At 29.6% G+C, this 24,197-nt stretch overlaps 1 protein-coding gene across 2 annotated transcripts; it reads left to right on the top strand.

Moving 5' to 3' along the window:
* The first annotated feature begins 9,764 nt into the window (after positions 1 to 9,764).
* Positions 9,765 to 14,954, top strand: LOC122849079. 2 transcript variants are annotated; one of them, XM_044147643.1, is made up of 4 exons: positions 11,431 to 11,577; positions 12,069 to 12,241; positions 12,328 to 12,972; positions 13,045 to 14,954. In XM_044147643.1, exons 3-4 carry the CDS (start codon positions 12,394 to 12,396, stop codon positions 13,171 to 13,173), a joined length of 708 nt encoding a protein of 235 aa, XP_044003578.1. In that variant the 5' UTR covers positions 11,431 to 11,577; positions 12,069 to 12,241; positions 12,328 to 12,393; the 3' UTR covers positions 13,174 to 14,954. The 2 variants fall into 2 exon arrangements, with proteins under 2 accessions (XP_044003577.1, XP_044003578.1); XM_044147642.1 differs by having other exon boundaries at positions 9,765 to 12,241.
* Positions 14,955 to 24,197: the final 9,243 nt, after the last annotated feature.

Below are 24,197 nucleotides of genomic sequence, written 5' to 3'. Positions count from 1 at the left end.
TTAATTCTGTGTAATCACCGATATTAATTTTATGGTATTTTAAAAGACAAGTTTTTAATTTTGAATGCTCACTCCATAGAGTTGAAGTTTTATATTTTAATGATAATTCTTTGAAATAAGCCAAAATTGTTCTTTTGGAAAAAGATGTGGCTTTTTTTTCTGTCTTCCAAGCTATGAACTTGGTATATGATTTTTCATAAATATATTGAGATTTTTTTGGCACAATTGTCCCCAATACTGCTTCACTTGCTTCAGCAATTTCTGGTGGTGTTTGTGGTTCAGTAACCATAAATATTTTTATTACTTATATTTTTAATTCTTGTATCTTTTTTTACTTGTAATTTCGTTGTTGCCTCTTCAATTTTTATGATTTTAACGATCGGAACTTACCGACAGATGGTGCACGCCGTTTTTTTAACGTCTCGGTAATCTCAAATACTCCTTACCCTGATTAGCATGAATTCGAAGCTTGTGAATTCGATATGAAAAATGCTGACGAGCAGAGGTTGAAAAATACATCAAACAGAAATTTCGAATATTACGAATATTACATGATAATGAAAGTTTTTCGAAAAATCAACATATAATAAAAAAAAATAATGATAATTTTATTTCTATTCAACCTTTAAATCAATACCCAGTTCATTATGAATAAAAATCAAAATTTTTTGTTGCAAATCTAAGCCTGTAAATTCTTATACTACATACATAATAAAAGCAGTAGCTAAAGAAACTATATAAACCTAGATATTGTTTTGAAGACTTCTCTTCCTTTCTTTTCCTATTATATATTTGGGGTAATAAAATAATTTTCTATCGTTATTAATGATATAATATTTTAAAATTATTCAATTTCATCTATAACACACATTATATTATAAACTATTTTATTGTAGTGTTATTTATTTATAAACAAAGATTTAAGAAACATAGTAGATTATATGGAAAATCTACTTATCGATTACAAGATTCCCATATTTTTTACATTTTGTCCCGTATTACACATATAATACGCGTATGATAAGAGTTGTATCTAATCAGGTTGTGATAGTTGATACGACACAAAACTGTAAATAAAATTGCAAACCGACATCAAAATATTTTAAAACAACATGTACATCAAGGTTAGCAGTAACCGCAATTATTGATGCTGATGACAAAGATAGTTTTATAATAAAAGTGAAATATTGGTTTAATTATTTTGGTCATACATAATTGATGGTAAAATATCGTGACCGGATTACTTATTAGACAACCCAATATTGACCTATAAAATAATCCTGCCTGATATATAATTAAATTAGCCCTGTTCACCAAAGAAACAATAAAAGGGTCGGTGGATAATTTTGCGTAATGTAGGGAGAGGTAAAAAGGAACCTGAAAAATACGCGAAAATAGTACACAAAATAATATTAATTTGAATTACGGTCAAAAATAATTTTATCGACACTTAAAATTTTGTATAATGGAGCACTGTTTATTATAAAGACAATGTATATTATTTTCACAAAGAAACCCATTACAAACATTATTAATTATTTATAATATCCCAATTACACAATCGCGCGTCGTTATTTGAAGAGAGAGAGACTTTGGACCATGCGGTTATTACGGAGTCAGCGTAAACTTACTTGGCAAACGACCCGTCACATAAAGTTCTACGAAACCCGAAAATTGAGCGCCTGGATTGAGATGCAATCCAGCCGTTAATTCTTTTACTCACTGACTCTATTATCACGTAATAAGGATGCATAGCTTCTATGTCAACTATCTTTAATTTTTATATATTCATTAACACAAGCACTTAATTAATTGAAACAATAGTACTTACATTGGCTGTTTATTTAATAAATTGAAACTGGTGACGGCGTGTACCTTGACCTTGACCTTGACTTTAGTTTCGTGTAACGTGGATTATTGGTTGCAGCAATTATTTTATTTCCAATAAAACAATTGGTTAATTATTTATATATATTTGTGTAAAAATATTGTAGCACAATACAATATAAAATTATCTGTACAGAAATTTACTATATGACTACACAAGACTGTGTCAACTCACTTGCACTGACTTTACGGGCAACGACCTGTCACTGGTACTTCTATTTTATTCGCAACTTGTTTAAACTTGATACTGACTTCTTTTCAATGTAGTCAGAACAAATGTATGACCACGAGGTAGTTAATCTTTATATTTAAATTAAATATTTTCAATACACTATTTAATAATTAAATTAGCCACAATATTTTACGTTATTCAATGATTAGTTGATTGAGCGCTTAACACAGAGTAAACGCTTACTATTACAACTTGCGGTCGTATTTTCTACACTTGATAGAATTAATAAATTTTAAACCAAAACGTGGTTTAAATTAACCAAAAACGTATATTATTTTATAATATAATTATTTAATTGAATTGTAAAGCCCAATAGAACTACTGAATCGACAAAATTAAATATGACGCTTGACCATGCGGTCCGACAATCTCACAAGTATATAATGGTAATATTAAAATGCTTTTAAAATGACAAAATATATAACTAAATGTTATATATGTGTAGGATAATGTTGGCCACAAATCAATTAAATAAAGTAAAGAAATAAAATAACTTACGTGGTTGGTTAGTGAATATGATGAAATATTCTAAGTTTTATTGAAAAAATAAAAGCTTTTGAGCTAGAAGAGCGGTGTTCTGGTTGAACAACAACCCAAGAGTGGACGATCGAACATCCCTCAGAATCCTCATCGATGGAAAAATCCTTTAGGGTGAGAGGGGATTATTCGGAGATGTTCGGTTTTCCTTGGTTCGGTTTTCATTTTCCTTTTCCCTTATATTGCTTGTGTCTTATTGGTCGGCCTATATGGTCCGACCTTAATTTATTATTTAATCTTATTTTTAATTATTGGAAAATTATATGAGTGGTATCGACGGAATCCTTATAATTTTGGGATTCTATCGCTATCACTCATTTCATTAATTTATTATTAATTATTTTAATGCAAATAAGCATTGTTGTCAACTGACATTAGTGTCAGCGTTAAATTTTATTCGAAGGTGCAAGGCCTCTAAATCCTTCCAGCGCACTACACTTGTCGTGCGTTAGATGGAGTTAGGGTTGCCAAAATGTAGTGTGGTACCACAAAATTTACTAAATTTTACCGGGATTATTAAATCACCATGAATATTATGCAAGTTATGTAATAAGTGTATTTTTTTAATTTAATGATAATTAATAATTTAAATTATCTAATAATTAATTTTAGCAAACAAGGTGTATTTTTTAAATAATAAATAAATAAATAAATCAGTAGAGTAAAATTTATTAATTTTATTTTTAACACAAAGAGAATTTTTAATGCTTTTAGTTCCAGAGAAATTTTTAAACTGAAGAAAAGAAAAAAAAACTTCCAGTGGTGCCTTCACCTGATCTGATCGTACAAATACATGTGTACAAGTGTCCATGTTTTTTAAAATGAATATTTTACTCTTTGTGTGGTGAGCAGTTGGTGTCGGCTTGAATGCTCTCATTATCTCCCTGTGTTTTTCTAGGAAAATTTGAGGGTTAGTGGACAAATTGGTGTTGATGAAAAATTCACCTGGTAATCTAAGCCCAGTACTAAATACTAATTTTGCTGGAGTGGCTTGTAAGTCTTCTTTAAAACTCATTCTTAGCCCCAACATTACTGTAGATAATAAGTCAGTCCATGGTTTAGGTGAGCACATTAGAGCTGCCTTTAATGTCCTATGCCACCTTCCAACAAGTCCATTTGATTGGGGATGATATGGTGTCGTCCTATTTCTTTTAGCACCAACGAATTTAGCCAAGGCTTGAAATAGTGAAGATTCAAACTGGGATCCTTGGTCAGATGTTATTGTTATTGGTGTGCCAAAAATTGTTATCTAATTGTCAAATAAAGCTGTTGTTATTGTGTCAGCTGTCATGTCCTTGATTGGTACTGCCACAGGCCACCGTGTGAATCTGTCAATTATAGTTAGACAATATTGGTAATTATTAACGTTTGGTAAACGTTAATAAAATTAACGTCATATTAAATCAATATGAATGTGACTAAACCGTTCATCTGGTACAGTTATTTGTTTAGGTTTTGGTTTATTATGTCGTTGTACTTTTGCTTTTTGGCATTGTACACATTCTTTTGCCCAATTCTTGACATCTTTATTTATTGATGGCCAAATGAATTTTTCTTTCATGGTTTTCCAGGTGCTTCTAATACTTGGGTGTGACTGATTATGTATCACTTGAAAGGCTGTATTACGTAATGTTGTTGGTAAGTATGGCCATGTTGTGTTGAAATGTCACAATACACCTGGAAGTCTTCAATTGGCAATTGATGCAGTTTTAATGATGTTGAACCTTGGAGTATGTCTTGTAGTTTATTGTCAATCGTTTGTGCTTCTTAAATTTGTGTGTCCAGTTGTGTTGGCATTGTTATCACGTTTATACGAGATAAAGCATCAGCTACCACATTATCTTCCCCTTTTACATGAACTATGTCTGTCGTAAATTGGGATATGTAATCCAGTTGTCTGATCTGTCGTTCTGATGCTTTATCTAGCTTATTGTTAAACATATGTACCAATGGTTTGTGGTCAGTCTTGATAGTGAATTGTCTACATTCTAACAGATGTTTAAAATGCTTGATAGCAGCAAATATTGCTAATAATTCTCTATCATACGTACTGTATTTTTTTTCAGTTTCACTCAACTTACTTGAAAAAAATCCAACTGGTACCCAGCTGTCAGTATCCAGCTGTTCTAATGATGCCCCAATTGCTATGGTGGATGCATCAGTATTAAGAGTGACTGGACTATTAGCTGATGGAAACGATAGACGAGTGATTGAGGCTAAGCATTTTTTGCATTCATCAAAGGCTTTGTTTAATGTATCATTCCACTCCACCTTTCTTCTATCATTTTTTCTTGCATCTTTCAGGTAGCTGTTGAGTGGTACCAGCATGTGTGCTGCCTGTGGTAGATCTTCTATAATAGTTCAGCATGCCAAGGAATCGTCTCAATTCCATAATATTATCTGGTTTGTTGTAGTTAATTATTTTTTTCACATTGTCAACCACTGGTGTAAAACCATGTCGATTGATTGTGTATCCTAGAAAATTTACCTCTTGCTTGCCCAGTTGGCATTTGTTGACGTTAATTGTGAGTGAATGCTCTTGAACACTTCTTACAGATGCTGTTTATGTTCTTCTGGTGTTGATGATGCCACCAGGATGTCGTCGATATAAACAAAAACATATTCAAGATCTCTGAATACTGAATCGATGTATCGTTGGAACGTTTGGCTGGCGTTGCGAAGTCCAAATGGCATCACGTTGTACTCAAACAATCTCCAAGGTGTGATAATAGCTGTTTTCTTTTTGTCTTCTTCTTGCATGGGTATCTGATGGTAAGCTTTTGCAAGATCGAGTGCGCTAAATATTGATTTTTTGTGTAGCTGAGGAAACAGGTCCTGAATCATTGGTGGTTGATATCTATCTGGTTGTGTGATAGCATTCAACCTACGTAAATCCCCACATAGTCTCCATTTCCCTGTTTTCTTTCGTGTAAGATGTATTGGATTAGAGTGCGGACTTGATGATGGTGTTAATATACCACACTTAAGTTTCGTTTTTTTTTCGTTTATCTGGGTCCTTGCTGCAATGGCTTTTTCACCTGCCAGCTTCCTATATCTCTCGTTGACTGGTTGACCAACTGTTATGATTCTATGAGCATAAGCAGATTTTGTTGTATTTGGTTTAGTTGATGGCTTTGTTATCTCGATATAACCTTGCAATATGTTGGAGTACGGTGTTGATGGATTGATTATTGAAATGTTAAAGTCGTTAGCTGTGAGTATTTTTCCTTTGTTTGATAAATTTGTGTTTTTATCTATTAATTGTTTTTTTTTTAGATCAATTAGTAAGCCAAAGTATTAGAGGAAGTCAGCCCCAATTATTGCTGCTTGAACATCAGCAATGATAAATGACCAGTTGAACTCACGTCTTAAGTTTAGATCAACCTTGATGGTTTTGGATCCGTATGTATTTATTGTGGAGCAATTTGCTGCGTATAAAATTATGTCTGATGCTTTTTCATTTTTCATGTAATTTGCTGGAATGATTGATACGATGGATCCTGAGTCTATCAAGAATCTTTGGTGATTTGTTTTGTCGTGTACGTGTAAACGATATTCTTGATACTCAGGTGTTTTACATGCCGCAATATTACTGTCACCAACTGCTCCAATTGGTGTCAGTCCATTTAGTTTCCCTGTTCTTGTGACGTGAATGAACAGGGTGGTGTACATTTGTTGGCTTTATTACCAAACTGGTGATGGTAAAAACACATGGACTTGTCTTATTGATGGTATAACCTTGATCTGGATCTTGATCTTGAAGGTCTGTTGTTTTGCTTACTTTTTATTTCTTTTATTTCTTTCATACATCCTAACATCATTTGTTGTAGATTATCGAGTCTTTGTTCAAGTTGAGTGAACATTGATGAAGATGTTGTTGTTCTTTGACCTTGTGTTGATGTTGCCATGACGTATGAACATCTCGTTGATTCAATAACTCTATCAGCTACTTCGATCAACGCAATTAAACTCAGTGTATTTGATACTATCAGAAGAGGTTTGATCTGGTTGGGCATTCTATCAAGCCATAACTGATGTATCATATTCACCAGCCAGTTCCTTCGTTTCGCGGAGAAGTTGGGTTGGTTTTTTGTCTCCCAGGTTCATTAATGTCAATAGCTTGCGAATTTGTTTTTTACGTGAGACTGAAGTTCTTTGAATCAATGCTTCTTTAATTTTTTTATACTTTTCGACAACTGGTGGGTCATGTAAAATATCGGTAATTTGCTGGAGCATGTCTGCATCAAGTGCTCTTATGATAATAATAATATATAGGGCTTTTACCGCCTGTACTTTTTACCAAGTTAAATCTCGATGCGATCTGATTTGAAATAAATCCCAATTTCAATTAGAAGTTCACCGAAAAATTTTAATGCCAAATGGTGTTTCAATTCATTTTCTATTGATACGGAATGTGAGAAGAAATTAAAAGTCCTCGACACACTGACTAATGTACATGCAATGCATATTACATTCTAAACGTCTCAGTGAGTCATTTAAAAAAATAAGCAATTCACATGATTCAGATCTAGTTAAATTTTTTAATGCGTATAGTTTAAAAAATACTTCTTCAGTTAATGAAATCAAAATATTTGTTGGTGGAGCATTTTGTCATGATGATGAGGATGACCCAGCCAAATTTCTAACGGCTCTTTGCGAAAGAAAATATTTTAACCAAACATCTGAGCCACGAACAAAAATATTTAGAAAAATTTGGATCCTGTTCATGTGTTAATGTTTCCTCGTCAAACCAATTCATTATAAATGACTATCGTTGTGGCGGGAGGGGATTGGTACTTGTGTCGATTGTTTTAAATCAACGAAAATTTTGAGAAAATTAGAAATTCTCAAGACTAATGATGTCATTGTTTTGAAAGTCAACTCTTTGTCAATGGATTTAAATGGTCAACTGCAAAACAATAATTCTTCAATAAATGAAATACCAATTTCTAAAGTTGACATTTGTAGCTCTACATATAAAGTTAATTGCGCTGTATTCAAAGACCGTATATCGAATTTTAAGTTAATCAGCTTATAATTTTGGAAGTTATATCCGCAATAATACTAGCTGGCTAAAAATTGATGATCTGTCTATAACTGCTAGTGGGAACTGGCCCAAAAATGCAAAAAATGCTTGTATTTTCTTTTTAGAACGAACTAAAAATGATCCCAAACGTAACAAGGAATTTTAATTAACAAACAGGAAAAATTTTTTTTTACATTATTTTTTTTTTCACCGTTTATGATTGAAAAACTTCACAAAAAAATGTGATACCATAACAAAAAAAGAAACGTATTTTTTTTTACAAAAAGGATTTGAAATCAGCACTAGTTGTGGTTTTACTAATTTTATAGTTGTCTTAATTTTTTCGAATACAAAAAGATATGATACCAAAATAAGTCAAGAAGGAAATATCTTTGACGCATATAATCAAGTCTCAGCTGTTAACAAAATTTTATACTTAACCCGCCTGGTTCTTCCCAAATAAAATTTCAAGACTATCACACCCATACAGACCTACTGAAATTCAGTCTTTCTAAATAGAGAGTTTTTTTGTAACAAATAAAATGCATGTACAAAATCAGAGGAATTCGGAGAAAATCTGTTAAGGTTGAAGAAAACGCGAACAAAAATTAGAGACAAACGGAAAACGTCGAAGATACTCAGAGTGAATAAATTTTCGCTTAACTTTGATTTTCTTCGAAATTCTACTTCAGCAGTATGCGAAGAAAATCAAAGAACAGCGGAGTAAATCGGAAAAATATAGAGTAACGCAGAAAGATCGGAGTAATATCGAAGAAAAACGAAAAAATTTTAAAGCAAAACGGCACAATATCAGATAAAATCGAAGAAGTATCGACAAGAATTTCCACCAGGGCAGTAACAACTTTTTAACATTATTTTAATAGTTGTATAATAAAATCTTGAACTATTGTCTAGGCTGATCCGTATAACTAAAAACAACTAGTTTTTCTAGTAATATCTGGAAACTTGCCAGTGGATATCACTTTCTACTTTGTAAAATATATATGTACAGCACTCGTTTTATTTGCATTCGAATTGAATCCTTCGTTGACAAAAAAAAAAAGTATAACTAGATATATATAAAAATACATGCCAGCAAGTTGAAAAATTTTTTAGCTGCCAGTCCTAAGCCTGGATCAAATTCTTGAACAGTGTAAAATACAATTAACGCTGTTGTTTATACGTGTGCAGGCTTGAAATTTTATTTGGAAAGAACCGGGTGGGGTCAAGTATAAAATTTTGTCAACAGCTGAGACTTGATTATATGCGTCAAAGATATTTCCTTCTTGACTTATTTTGGTATTATATCTTTTTGTATTTGAAAAATTAAGACAACTATAAAATTAGTAAAACCACAATTAGTGCTGATCTCGAATACTTGACGCTCCTTTTATTAAAAAAACTGCGTTTCTTTTTTCGTTATGATAAAATAAAATTGAAATATGTTAATCAAATATTACAACTTTTAAATTCAAATACTATAACATCATTATATTTTTATGGAATATAGTTAACTTATTATATATTATATTATCTTGAAAGATGATTAAATTATCAATCAATAAGATTTATCATAACAAAAGTATTTGATTATCAAAGTGGTGATATGAATAATTTAGTATTGTGCAAATAGAGCACTTGAGAAAGGTCGTTTGTCGGATTGAGCCATTCAACAAGTACCACATAAAAAAGTTCAATTGGTAAATTTATTTTTCATCATATTTAAATACAAAGCAATATTACATAATGATTATCATTCAAATTTAAAAAATGCATAGGTTTTAGAAAAAAACGTACATCACCAGCATCATTACCAATACATCGTCTATTATCATCAGCAATATCAACCTAAGCACTGTAACGTGTTGACGATTCTGAAGAATCATTAACATCTGATATTGAAATGTTCAATTCAAAATGTTTAATCTTCATCAAATAATCATGACCCGTGACATATTATTTTGATAGAAAACGTAAGTTAGTTTGCTCAAATAAAAAATATAAAACAATGAATAAAATAGTCAATAATAATAACAACTTCAATGAAATATTTTTAATAAATGAATCTAATAAATTCTTGATGAATAATAAAAGACATCAATTAATTAAAACGAAAACAATTGATGATTTATTTTCAACAATGTTTTTTGACAATAAAAAAAATCAATGTAGCGTGTAACATAGTCACAGATAATAACATGTATATTGGTGGTATTATGTGACATCGGTGACTGATGTATGCGTGTAAATGTGTGAATGTTTGTATGTGAAGGAGAGAGGAGAGCAACATGGCGACGGAGAGACTTGTCTAAAGGGACGGTGCTATTTTTTTTCATGCTACCGTCACTTGGGTAACTACCGGCGTGCCGGATAGTAACAATCAATCACAAGCCAAATTAAATTTATAAATTAAATAAAATAAAATTCAACGTGGTTGAATAAAATTAAAAATATATTGTACGTACAATTTTACAATTAACCTGAGGGTTATTGTACACATTAAATTATTGCAACAACAACAACAAAACAACACTTACATTTCAAGTTGTCCAAGTGAAAATTAGTTTGAACAACAATATTGGCATTCAGGACGGCGTCCATTCGGTGAAAATTCACCGCCAATATTTTGTTCAATATCAACAACATCAACACAGTATTTGGAATCATCTGGTATATTTGTTAATTGGTTTGGGAATAAAATAATCAATATAATCTGTCATCATTGGGCCTGATCAACCCGGACAACATCACCATTCCTGCCAACATCATCATCCAGAGCAACACGTAAACCAGGTTGTAAAATAATTGTATGAATAGTATGTGTGTGTGCGAGCATGTGTGCAAATAGGGTCACCAAATTATTTAAATAAAATTACAATAATACTTGATTAATATTAATATAAATATAAATTTGTTGTGCCAGTCTTATTTAAACACCTAGACATTTTCAGGTTATATTAAATAAATTTACTTGTTAATTTTCTTAAAATAATTTTCATAAAATCATATAAATTTAAAATAAATAAAATATAATTTAGACTATTACATCAACAATTTAGAAGAAATTTTGAAAAATCATCAAGTTTTTAATATCATTCAAATAATAATTACAATTATTTTGATAAATCAACTTGTTCTTTACGTATGAAAAAAACAAATTCAGTTTTAATTCGTGATAATAATAATAATAATATTTTGAAGTCAATTTTTTTGTAAATTAAATTATCCAACAATTTAAAAAATTAATAATGACACATCATCTCAAGTACCATCAATAAATTATTATAATTTAAATAACATAGCATCATTACCAGCTGATAACAATGATCCTAAAAAAAAAAAAAACAGTCGTGTCATGGCGTCGCATTCTGCGTGCGCATCCAAATTTAAACTTGGCGCTTCACTTTCCAAACTCAGATCTTCATTTTTGAATTTACTAGATTCTCATTGGTTGTTGGTTGGATTTGGTGAAATAGATACAAATAACTTTCACAGCCGCAACGTCAGTATGTGTTCGTAAAACCACGATGAGCAACGACGAGTTTACGAACACGGGCGTTGCATGTAAACGGAACTTAACGCGTTACCCAAGCCAAGCATCTAGCCGGCAACCAACAGCCATTATCGCGTCGGCTTTCACCATGTATTCATCATTTGTGAATCTCAAGCCATAAAGCAAAAAGAAAAACTTGAACATATTTTAAAATATTATAAAATTAAATACATTTAAATAAAAATCTTATTTATTTATCATTAAAGAAAATAATTAGGAATAATATTATTTGTTTAAATTATTTTTTATTATCTGAATATTAATTTTATTGTCAACTATAATGGAAGATGAATACACGTCCAACGAAGAGATAGACAATTTTCAAGGTCGAGACAACACGATGTAAGTTGAAATATATTTATTCTTTAACTATAATCAATGAAAATAATATTTAATAAATTTTTTCTTTAATTTATGCTCATTTTCTTTGTATACTATTTTTTTTGTGCTTTGCAATCCGGAAGTAATGGGTTAAAAAAAAATCTTTATTGAATATAACTATTATATCATAAATTATAAATTATTATGTTGTTACATGCAAAAAAAATTAGCATTTCAATATTCTACCTGTAGGATGGTTTTATCGACGTAAATTAATTTGAAATAATTAATGAATAGATTGCCTCGTGTTATTTTTGCGGTAAGATTTTTTTTTCTAGATAGAAACCAGAATGTTCTTACTGCGTGTTCACTTATACGGTTCGGTTTTTTTATCGTTTTGTGCCTGAAACAGTTGGGATAATTTATTGTTAATTATTGCAATTACAATCATTATTATATTTTATATTGTTGATCTATAATTTTTTATTTGTAATTGTAATTTAATAATGCAGAGTCGTCATAGGCACTGTGGTTCGTGATGATCCACATCGAAGACGTGTCAATGCACCACAACCCATAGTTCATGTTTTGCGTGTCATCTTGAGCAATATGCAAGGTCGTGAAATACGAGTTCTCTTCTGGGATCAGCGTGTTGCGGAATTCGAAAAACCGAATTTTTCGTCAAGTACGTAATATTTTATTGATTTTTTTTTTCACTTGAATTGAATATTTGATAATTACTTATTTCAATTGAATTTTTTTTCTGTTCAGGTACTCAGAATCAGTCGTCCACGAGTAGTTGCTTATCCACAATATGTTGATTTATCACAAAATTTGATGCCAATTGAATTATCTATTCAACAGTCAACAACTGTTAAAATCCTTGGTCCTATTTCAGCTGCACGAGATGCAGCATTACCAATGGCACCAAGTGTTGAGCTTTCTGATGCTGGAACCATGCTTGGTCAGCTCCAGATAACTGCATTTATCAGACATCCTATTCAACGTCAAATAATTAGCAATTTCACAAGTGCAAGTGGTGCTATTACTGATGGAATGTATCACGTGTGCGTAGATGTTGCTGTTTCTTCAGTACAGATGATTCCAGCTGGTACTCATGTGTCAATACTTGGAGAGCTTCGTCGTAATAATTACGATACATTGATTCTTCAAGTTACTGAAATGTCAAATATACAAATCGTTGACGAGCAAATGATGGATTCAGCTCAACTGAGAAATGGATTCCATATTGTTCCAAAGATTGCAGCCGGTAAACAAGTTCCACCTATACCAAATGTTGCACCACAGATGCAAGTCATTGCACAACGTCGTCAATTGCTGATCCTGCCAACGTTGTTCAGGTTCATGCAGCAGCAGTGCCAGTACAGGCAGCTGCACAATTGCATGTTGACCCAGGTACACTATATCGATTTGTATTTTTTTTAAGAATTAATTAATTTTTATTAAATAAAGTTTTTTTTTGTTTAGATAATGCATCAGCACTATTGGCAACAAATGCCAGTCAGGAACATCATCATTAACCATCATCATCTGGTAATCAATTGCTCAATTTTAATGATAAACAACATCAATTTGATTTGGATTTTCCACCTGTAATATCAAAAAACGAAAATTAAACACCTATTTGTCCAGGTGTAGAAGAAAATTGAATTCATTGTTTATTCAATTATAATTACATTATAAACATTGTGTTCATTCAATTGGCTTCAATAAAAAGCTTTTTACATTTTCACTTTTCCTATCCTTATTCACAGATTCTAAGATAATCAGACAAATAGAAAAAAGATAAATCCAGACCAAGAGCAAAGAATAAGAGTGGATAAAGATTCAGACCTAAGATAAAAGATATGAAAGAAAGTTATTGGATTAGCAAATTATAGTATTTTAGAGCCTGATACAGATTCTTAATTTATTTACAGATATTAGATAATTTATATATTTACAGATTAGATAATATACAATGGAAAAAAACACTCAATGTTTTATTGACATACAGAATCCTCTTCGAAAAAAAAGAAAACAACAATTGGAAATTAAACAGGATAGCCAAGAATTTAATTTTATTGATAATCATAATCGTCAAGCAGATGTTACAGAATATTCACGTTTCCCTCATCAAAGAAAAAGAAAGCAGGAGTTGAAAATCAAAGTAGATAGTTCTGTATGTACAACTGAAATTGGCATAAATAAAAGTATGCAGCCAAGACTTGAATCAAGGAAGCAACAATTCAATCTCAAAAGCGATCATTCTACATTTTCTGAAGTCGATAAAGTAACTGAAATTGATTTAACTAGACTGCCTACGATAACTGATATTGCTATATTTTAAAACAATCAGGTGCAGATGGTTAGAGCCCCTCATCAAAATAGATGTGATTTATCAACGCCAGTTCTTTTATCAGCACAGCTGGATAATAGCCTAGATGAATCAGTAATACATTATCTCGGTTCGATGTGTACATTGTAAAACAAAACATTTTAAATCAGAAAAAGTTTTGCATGAAGGCAAATCATTCAAGGATTGTTGTAGCCATGTTAAAGTTAAGTTAGATCCTTTGCCTGAGCTCTCACTAGTATTAAAAGAATTATTTACCGGTACACATCCATTGTCGAAATATTTCTGTGATAATATCCGCCTGTTTAACAGCTGGTCATTTTCAGATGCGTCACTCAATGCTAATTTAGTCTATTTTGTTTTAAAATCCAAGGTCAAATTTACTATCAGATAAATACGTCTAATTATGATATTCCAAGAAATGGACAACTTTTTATCGTTAATTCTAATGAAGCAGTTGACTATCAATTGAGTACCCGTAGAAGTTTAAATAGAAAAGGTTTTGCAGCTATTGATGATATAATGCGCCAACATAATGTATTCAATGCTCAATCATTTCAAATGATGAAAGATGAATTAGACACAATGACAACAGAAAATAATAGTATTGAACCAGAGTTGAAATTACGTTTTTTTCTCAAAAAAGGACTTGACCGGAGACGTTATAATTTCCAGCGTGTCAATGAAGTTGCTGCAGTGTTTTCAACAACAGCAGATGGTGAAATTCCAGAATCATATATAACTATACGTAATAAACATACCAAAGAATATGTTAGCTCAATGAATAAGAATGTTGAAGCTTGGACTTATCCAGTAACTAGAAAAAACTAGATTCCATAGTCATATTCCAACTTGGATAAAGAAAAATGTTTTGCTAATAGCCGATAGATCTTTTCTCAGCTATATCTTGACCTTTGCTATATCTTTTATTTAGCCTTAATTATAGCTAAACATACAATATCTACATTATTTTACCCGCTACGTTCTTTTCTTTAGCTACATCTTTTCCTCACCTGGATTTTTCACTTAGCCGCTAGATCTTTTACTTAGTCTTAATTATAGCCAAACACACTTACAGTAAAAAATACTCTTTTCCGGATTTTCTACGCAATTGAGAACTTTAAGTCCTTAATTTAGCTTAATTTTCCAGATTTTTTCGACAAAATTTCTTTTTCATTTTTCGTAGGTAAACTCTTATTTTCTAGTTTTTATTGATTTTCCGATTTTTGTGTTTGTTTTAATGCGAAAATTCCAGGAAAAATGCGGAATATTATAGAATCAGTCTGGAATTACTCGATAAATATCTCCGAAAGTCTTAATTACGTAGAAAATCGGAGTAAAAATCAGAGAAATCATGAGAAATCCGGGGAAAATCTGGGAGAATCATTTCTACCAGGGACAATATCTACGTTATTTACCGGCATAATTGCGCAAAAGCTGCATCTTTTCATCAGCTAAAGCCAACTGGCAATATTTATGGTGGGAAGCATAGCTCTAATAAACTCACTTTTGTTGTGCTCTTAAAGAAAAAGAAATGTGGAAGGGGCAGCTTCACCAAATAAAACTCTTGCCAGTTGGCTTTTACATTATTTCATTAAAACCAAAAGTTATATCCTTTTATTAAAGTTGGAATATAACTATGGAATCTAGTTTTTTCTAGTTACAACTCGTCATCTTATAAATATATCGGTATTTTTAATTGTCAATAATCGATGTCTAGAAAATGGATAGAGATATTGAATTTTTATCATCACTATTGTTTTTCTCTGTAAAAAATCTTACTAGAATCATTATTAATATTGATTTTTTTTGAATTTATAATTATTTAAAAATATCAAATCAATGAAAAGTTAGTAATATATTTCGATATATTTTACCTTTAAAGCTCAGTATCTCGAGGTAAGGTGTACGTCCTGAGATTTTCCTCTGACCACAAGAGATGAATTCTCTTTCAATTCTTCTAAATCTATTCCAGGCTAGCTTGTAATGAATTAAACTAAAAAAAAAAAAGCTGTAAGACAAAGTCATATGCATTTCTTGAAATTTTCTCCTGCTTATAGCCGATCTATTGTATGTTAATTTTGGAAAAACGATTACACAATTGAGGTGTATTCCTATTGATTTCCTTCCACCTACAGCTAATTTATTTTGTTTCCATTTTTCAAATCATATATTTTTTAAATTGTTTTTTATCGATTTAATTTATTGACATTTAATCCTTCCGAGATCACTTTTTGTTTATTCGATTCATTTCGTTAGCGACAAAAAAACAAACTACGTCTCACTCTCTTTTTTTGTTTTTTTGTTGCTACCGAAATAAATAGAAAAATAATAGAAATAAACAAAAAAAAAAAAGAAAACTATATAAGAGTGAATGAGAAAAAAAACAACCAATCAAATGTCCGGAAGACCGATGATGTTTGTCTTTTTTATATAAGAAATGGTAATTTATTGTAACTGCAATTATCAGAGATAATTTTTAGTCGATAATCATAGAAATGATTATGGTATTTTAATTTATATTATTTAAATTTCAATCATCTCAAACGAATATGTATATTAATTATATGATTTAATTCTTATGGTATTGCACAATTATTCTAATCAGTAAAAAACAATTCAGTGACTTGCCGTTTAATGAGTCCTTGGACCTGGATGGCTGCAGTTGGGCGTCAGCACGAAGTTGAGTTTTCACTCGGCTTGTGTTGGGCGCCTTTGTTGCTCGTATATACGTATATACGTATATGTATATATATATATTTGAATTTAAATATAATTGTTCAACTGGTTTCTAATAAACTTTATTATTATATAATTTTATATAGATATTAGAATTATTGTTAATTTTTATTTTACACAAATACCGCACTGTCACTTGTATTAAGTTTATAATGAATATGTTATATATATTTTAATTGTTAGTTTAATATTATTTGCGCAAAAATGAAATGTTGTCACTTTAAATTTAATTGATTTATATTGTTTGAATATGATTATTCAAATTGTTTATAGTATAATAAAATATATATTTTGTATGTGTTTTTATTGTAAGTGTAAGTTACACGAATGTACGCACTTGTCACTTGGTTAAATTAAATTAATTCATTTAATTTGTATATTTATTTTATTGTTCTTTTGATAAAATATAACAATTTTATTTAATTTATTCAATCTAAATGTCCCTGGTTTCGGCATCAAAAAATGTTGGATATATTGCCCGTTAAGGGATTTATATCTAGTAACAATAAAACAAATAATGGGATTGAAAATCAAACAAAAAAAAGGAGATGCATTTGCTTCATGAAATAATGGCATTTTTAAATGATGTAAAACAATTGACAACTCGTCTTGCCTTATATTCAATTTGAATCAGTGATTTTTTTGGTGCTATACGGAAAAAAATAATAATTCTATCATTTTAATTATTATTTTGCTTTATTAAATATTTTTTTCACTGAAGATATTATATCAATGATCATTTATTATTATTAACTTATGTTAGTTTTTTTTTTTGTTTTTGCTAACATGAACGAGTTAAATTATTTGTTTTTTTTTTTTGCTTACTAAACAAAATATATTATTAAATCTTCAAAATTTTTCGGCACGCTGAAATTTTCTTCACTTCCATTGTCACGGATGAAAATGTAACGAATAATATAACGCGTGACCCTTTTTTCATCGCGAAAAAAACAACTATTAGTTTAATTTAATTTTGAGTATTAAGGCTTTGGCAACAGCTCATTGATGTTTATGGAGCGGGAAAATTCAAACAGCAAATTTCGAATGAAAAATTTTGATGACCTTTTTTAACAAACTAAAAGCAATAAAAATAAATTATAAATAACATAAACGTTAAAAATAAATAGATATTAAATTCAAATGAATAAAAAATTTAGGAATAATACGAGGAATGAATAAAAAATAGGATATGAATGTATTTTTTAAATTATAAGAAGATCAATTTGATTAAGGTTGAATCTGGAAATGTGAAATCGCAACAGATTTTTTATTTTTTATCTTATGTTCAAATCGAGAGGCACGGTAGTGCCTCGTGTCAAGTGTGAGAAAAAAAATAATAATACCGAAAAAAAAAAAAATAAATAAAAGCGCATAAACACTACCGAGCCTAATATACATCAAATAGAGGTAACCTCATCCCAACGACGATAAAAAAAAATGATTTTTATAATTTAAAATTCTATTGTATCAAGCTTTGCTATAAAAAAAAAACCAAATTATTTAATCGTTTATTTTATTTTTAATAATTAAATGAATTTTTCGACTGTGCGTTTTTACGTTTAAGGACAGAAATTTTTTATCTCTCTCATACTTTTTTATTACTCGCTATATCTCTCTCTCTCTTTACTTTTCTATATTTTATTAATATCAAGAGATTTTTTTGTTTTTTTGGAAACAACTTTTTGTGAAGTACTTGTCGATCAAATCAAAACAAATGTGTAAATGTGTCAAAGTTACAAAATGATAATTTTGAGGCTGGATCTATTCAATTTGATATGACCAAATAACTTCACAAAAAGAAGTCATATCACAACAAAAAAAAAAAAACAAAGTTTTTTTTACAAAAAAGAGTCAAGTGTTCGAAATTGTCACTATAATTGTAAGTATATTAATGTAGATAAGACACTAATAATTCAAGAAAGAAATTGTTACGTACCAGGCTAATTAATTTATATTTTTTATGAAATAACAAAAAAAAAGAAGAATGTTTAACTATAGAAAAATAATATTATAATAATTTGAAAATAATACAAATTAATGAGCTTGATATTTAACTTATTTTTAATAAATCCTCTTGTTTTGTTATTCCCTACAGGGTAACGGGTTAGGAGGGAATCTGTATGATAGTAGATGTACCTTGATGTTAGAATAATCCGAAACCAATATCATTCCAGATGCATTGTCTCAATAATACATCGAGATTGATTTTTTCCTTACTATGCACATTTATATTTCTCTCTTTTTATATTTTGGATATAAAATAATTAAATTAATTTTTTCCTTACTATGCATATTTTTATTTCTCTCTTTATATATTTTGAATAGAAAATAATTAAATGTTTTATTTTTTAACACGTTTTTTTAAAAAGATTCCCTTTTCCATACTATGGACATTTTTATTTCACTTTTTTTCTATTTTAAATATAAAATGATTGAATGTTTTCTTTTCCTCTTCCTGTTCTTTGACCTTCGGACAATATTAATTCTTTCTTTTTCATTTATTAGCTGCATTGTCTTAAACATGTATCGAGATTCATTTTTTCCTTACTATGCACGTTTTCATTTTTCTCTTTTTTTATTTTAACTATAAAAAAATAAAATAATTTTTTCTACTTCCTTTCTTTTGTCTTCGAACAATATATAATGGTATATTATGTATCGAGTGCGAACAGTAGGTAATTCACGCACGAGCATGGAGAGATGAACGAAGTACAGGAGAGGGGATAGCGAGTGGATTCTCAGCGAAGGGGAATCGGAAGACGAGCCGTCAGGCGAGTCTGAGATTCCCCTGAGCTGAGAATCTAACTCTTCTGTACTGAGTGAAATCTCTTCATGTGAGTGTGGAATCACCTACTTCGCACGAGGTGCATACGCTATTTTTCTTTACAAAAATTAAGAAAAATACCACGCAATAAATAACTATCACAATATATGTGGGGCCCCAAAGCGGGTCCAGGGGGCAACCCCTGGCTAGGTCCAGGGCGAGCAGCCCTAGCGGGTTCGAAGGGCGGAGCCCTCGTGGGGTGGTCGAACCCCCCCAGAATCAAAAAAAAAAAAATAATTAATATGATTATAATAAAAAGTATTTTAAAAAAAATAAAAACAACAATTTTAATACTGTTGAAAAAAAAAACTGCATTAATACCATCAATCCAATACAAACAGGGCTAAAAAAAAATTTCAAACAATAATTCAAATTTATTATATCAAACTAAATTATGTTTATTTATAAAAATAAATGAATTTCTATTACATAATAATAAACTCAAGGCACAGAGTAATTTTTCAATAATTACTTTTTCTTCTAAACAACTCGTATAAATCTATTGAAATTATTTATCTTTGTTTTTTTTTTTTGGCAATAACATCGCGTTTTGACAAGTCAAAACATATTTTTTTAAATCATAAAAAAAAAAAAAAAACAAAATAATATTTTAATGATGAAAAAAAAAATTATAATATGAAAAAAAAAATTATAATTAATAATGCAAAACAAAAAACACAACTGGAAATTATCTAAATTTTAACCATTAGGCTGGTTTTTTGAAAATCAAAAAAAAAGAAAATCAAATATAATTATACTATTATAATCATAAAATAATTCATTTGATTTCTCTGGTAACAAATTTTTGCTGAGGGCATCAGCTTGTTGACGAATGTCATCTGGTATGTCATTTTCATTGAATGTTTGATTGTCATCTTGATCACTTTCACTCTCTGATTCACTGGATTCAAGTATAATTTTTGGGTATTGGACATTCATGATAAATATCAACACTTTTTTTATTTTTATTAATTAAGTATTAAATAATTTATATATAAGACATTTAGCAACACAACAAAGCAAAACAAAATAAAAAATAACTTGTAAACACACAGACACGTGAATAGCTTACAAACACATATACTATTCATAATATTATTAATTTTGTCCGCCCGATGTCGCTACTTTTGGGGCCCTGTATTATCGATATTTTGAGCTTCACACATTATTTTGGAAATTCACACATTATTTTGGAAATTCACACATTGTTTCAGTCCCAAATAATGTGTGTATTTCTTGATCGACACACTAATTCCTACTATACCAGAACCGCCATCTTTATGAACTGAAAACGATGCAGATTGGGAGTATTTTTCTTAATAGTGTAACGAAAATACATTTATTTATCAAATTCATTCTTTTGTCAATCTTGTTTTATCAGTCAGTGGTCAGTTGATCTTGAGACAACTACTTCTTTCTGATTAATAGAGAAATTATATAATAAAAAATGTATTTATCATAAGGTGTGAAAAACTTGTTAATATTTTGAATGTTAGTTATAAATCAGCTAATACTATCACTAGTATTGATCGATGGATCAAACGGGCCAATGCAAATATAAAACTACTGAATAAATTTTTGGAAAATTCAGCTGATTCAGTGGGTGTAAAAAAAAGAATACAACCAGTCGTAGTTAGACTTACAACTATAGTTGAAAAGTTGAAAGTAAAAAGAGGAAAAAAATTACACCGTGGTGCTGGCATAAGCACTCATCATGATGAACCGACATTGCATAACAGAGTAAAATGGAATGATTTGAGGAATATTCTCAAGGGAAATATCATAACTGGAAGTGGGCTGATGATAAACGAGCTCTCAATCAAAATGGTGGAACTGATACCTTACCTTGGGGCTATGACCCCGCATAATTATAAATAAATATATATATATATTTATTATCGATGAATAAATAATAGTTATAATATATTTATTTTAAAAAATGCAAGTGAGCACACCTATTGTTATGAGATAAATATAGAGTTAGTAAGTTTGCAGGTAAATTGAATATATTAAACGAACTTGCGTACTGAACCACTAATTGGATTATTTTCAACAATTCGATCATGTAAAATCAAACAATAAGCTGATGTTGATTCAAATTCAAGTCGAATATCTACTGGTCCAGATTTTAAAAATTTATTTTGCTTCGAACAATCTATGACAATAAGTGGAGCTTTTTCCAAAAATTTTTGTCTTGTAAATAATAGTTGTGTTTTTTCTTTGTAATAGTAAGAAACTTGGAAATATGCTCATATATAATAATGAGAATTGGTTATGATCAAAATCAATATTCAAATATCCATAAGTATATAATTGTGAATTTAAAAACAGCACGCAAGTTACATTGATCGAAAACACTTGAATTGTTTTTTACAGAGTTTTTTCGTCCTGTTTGGAAGCCTAAAATTATTTATCTTGGTTTTTCCAATTATGTTGATGTTTTTACACCCCAATTTTGCTTTGCAGTTGCAGGTAATAGTGGATATTCGTACAATTCCCATGTACGAAAACTGTTTGCTATGGATGGATCCTTGCCGATGTAATTTAAAAGTTGAATTTTCTGCTTATTACACACTTTGATATATGGAACAATCCATTGAACCTTTTGAAGTTTAATTTGTATTTTTTCGCCACTTTTTCCTTCTGGAGGTTGTTCTTGTAGACAGGCATTTACATCATTATTTGCTCTTATTAGGATTAGTTCATGTTTTGCATTTATAATTATTTTTAGGGAATTTTAATTTCCTATTGTTTTCGCTTTTCATCTGGACCCCCCCCCCCCTCCCTCGCCCCGAAAATTTTCTAAGTCCCTTCATCTAAATACGATAAATATGGGGAACATCATTAAATATGAAGAAAAATATAGAAAAATCACTGAATATAAAGAAGAAAAACGATAAATATGGGAAAATATCAGTAAATATGAAGGAAAAATTACTGAATATAAAGAAAAAACCGATAAATATGGAAAAATATCAGTAAATATAAAGAAAAAAGCGCTAAATATAAAGAAAACTCTTATAATTATGAGAAAATATCAGGGAAATATCAGTAAATATGAAGGAAAAATCACTGAATATGAAGAAAAATATGATACATATGGGAAAATATCAGTAAATGTAAAGAACAATGTAGAAAAAAATAGAAAAATATCAAAGAAAAATCAGTGAATATAAAGAAAAAAAAGGAAATAAGTATGGGAAAATATCAGCAAATATAGAAGAAAAATTACTGAATATAAAGAAAAAATTGCTGAATATGAAGAAAAAACCGATAAATATGGAAAAATATCAGTATAATATAAATATAAAAAAAAGGGGTAAATATAAAGAAAACTCTCATAATTATGGGAAAATATCAGGGAAATATCAGTAAATATCAAGGAAAACTTACTGAATATAAAGAAAAATACGATAAATATGGAAAATATCAGTAAATATGATAGAAAAATCACTGAATATGAAGAAAAATACGATACATATGGGAAAATATCGAAGAAAAATCAGTGAATATAAAGAAAAAACGATAAATATGGGAAAATATCAGTGAATATAAAGGAAAATATAGAAAAGTGACTGAATATAAAGAAAAAAACGATAAATAAGGCAACATATCAATTATGCCCCCCCCCCCTGAAAATTTTCTAAGTCCCTTAATCGATCTAAACATGATGAATATGGAAAATGAAGAAAAATATAGGAAAATAAAGAATATATAAACGAATAAACAAAAATATAGAAAAATCCCTGAATATAAAGAAAAATACGATAATTATAGAAAAATATTAGGAAAATATCAGTTAAAAAAAAAGAAAAGTATAGCAAAATATCATGGAAAAATCATATTTTTCAACAAGATTTTTCAACAAAAAAATTTAAAAAAAATTTATTAACACGATAAATTATTAAATATTCAATTTAAACAAAATATATACGATCACTGGAGGATTATTGAGAAAAATTAATGAACAATACCCGGTCAATAAATAATAAAGAAATAATGATACCAGTAGAAGCTAATATAAAATTCGATGACGATGAGGAAAATGAAAATATACCAAACATTAATTTCGAGTTTAAAAAAATACAAGAAATTGTACATATACCAATTAATTCATTTGCAGGCAAAATAATTTTAAAAAAAAAGAAAACTATTCAATAGTAATAATGACATTATTTAGATATCATCGCAATCATAATAGCAATAAATAAAGTGGAATTTATATATGCAATGTCAGGACGGTTATTAAAATAAAGAACAATAACATTAGCAGACGACAGTGATTATGAAGTAGAATAAAATTTAAATGAAAAAAAGTTTGATTAAACTAAATAAAGATAATAAATTTACCAAAGAAAATATATTTTAGATTGAACTAACTATATGGAATGAAAAGGCAGAAAATTTCTAGGGAAAAAAGGGTGATGTGCTAGTATTAAAGGAATTGAAAATAAATGAATATAAAAAAATTAAAAATATAATGACGACTTCAGCAACAACTAAAACGTTAAATCCTGATCAACCGAGAGAAAAAAGTAAATAGAATAAATACAATCGAACTCGACAATTTTGTAATAAATATTTAACATTGACAGGCTAAAATCATAGTACAACAAAATGAATAAAAACAGAGAGTTTAAAAGGTTAGGAGAAAGCGATTCTGGACATGGAGATGACCCATTAGAAGGAACAAGCAAAATGAATGAAAATTAAATAAATTTT

The sequence above is a fragment of the Aphidius gifuensis genome, linkage group LG2 (genome assembly GCF_014905175.1).
Source record: "Aphidius gifuensis isolate YNYX2018 linkage group LG2, ASM1490517v1, whole genome shotgun sequence".
Lineage (NCBI taxonomy): Eukaryota > Metazoa > Arthropoda > Insecta > Hymenoptera > Braconidae > Aphidius > Aphidius gifuensis.
Note: the sequence above shows the minus strand (reverse complement) of the source record. Positions and strands in the feature narration are given on the sequence as shown.

Excerpts from the sequence above, each read along its gene's own strand:
- LOC122849079 (XM_044147642.1), top strand. The coding sequence starts at position 12,394 with ATGCCAATTGAATTATCTATTCAACAGTCAACAACTGTTAAAATCCTT. Across the intron at positions 12,973-13,044 it reads ACAATTGCATGTTGACCCAG|ATAATGCATCAGCACTATTG; the intron begins GTACACTATATC and ends TTTTTTGTTTAG.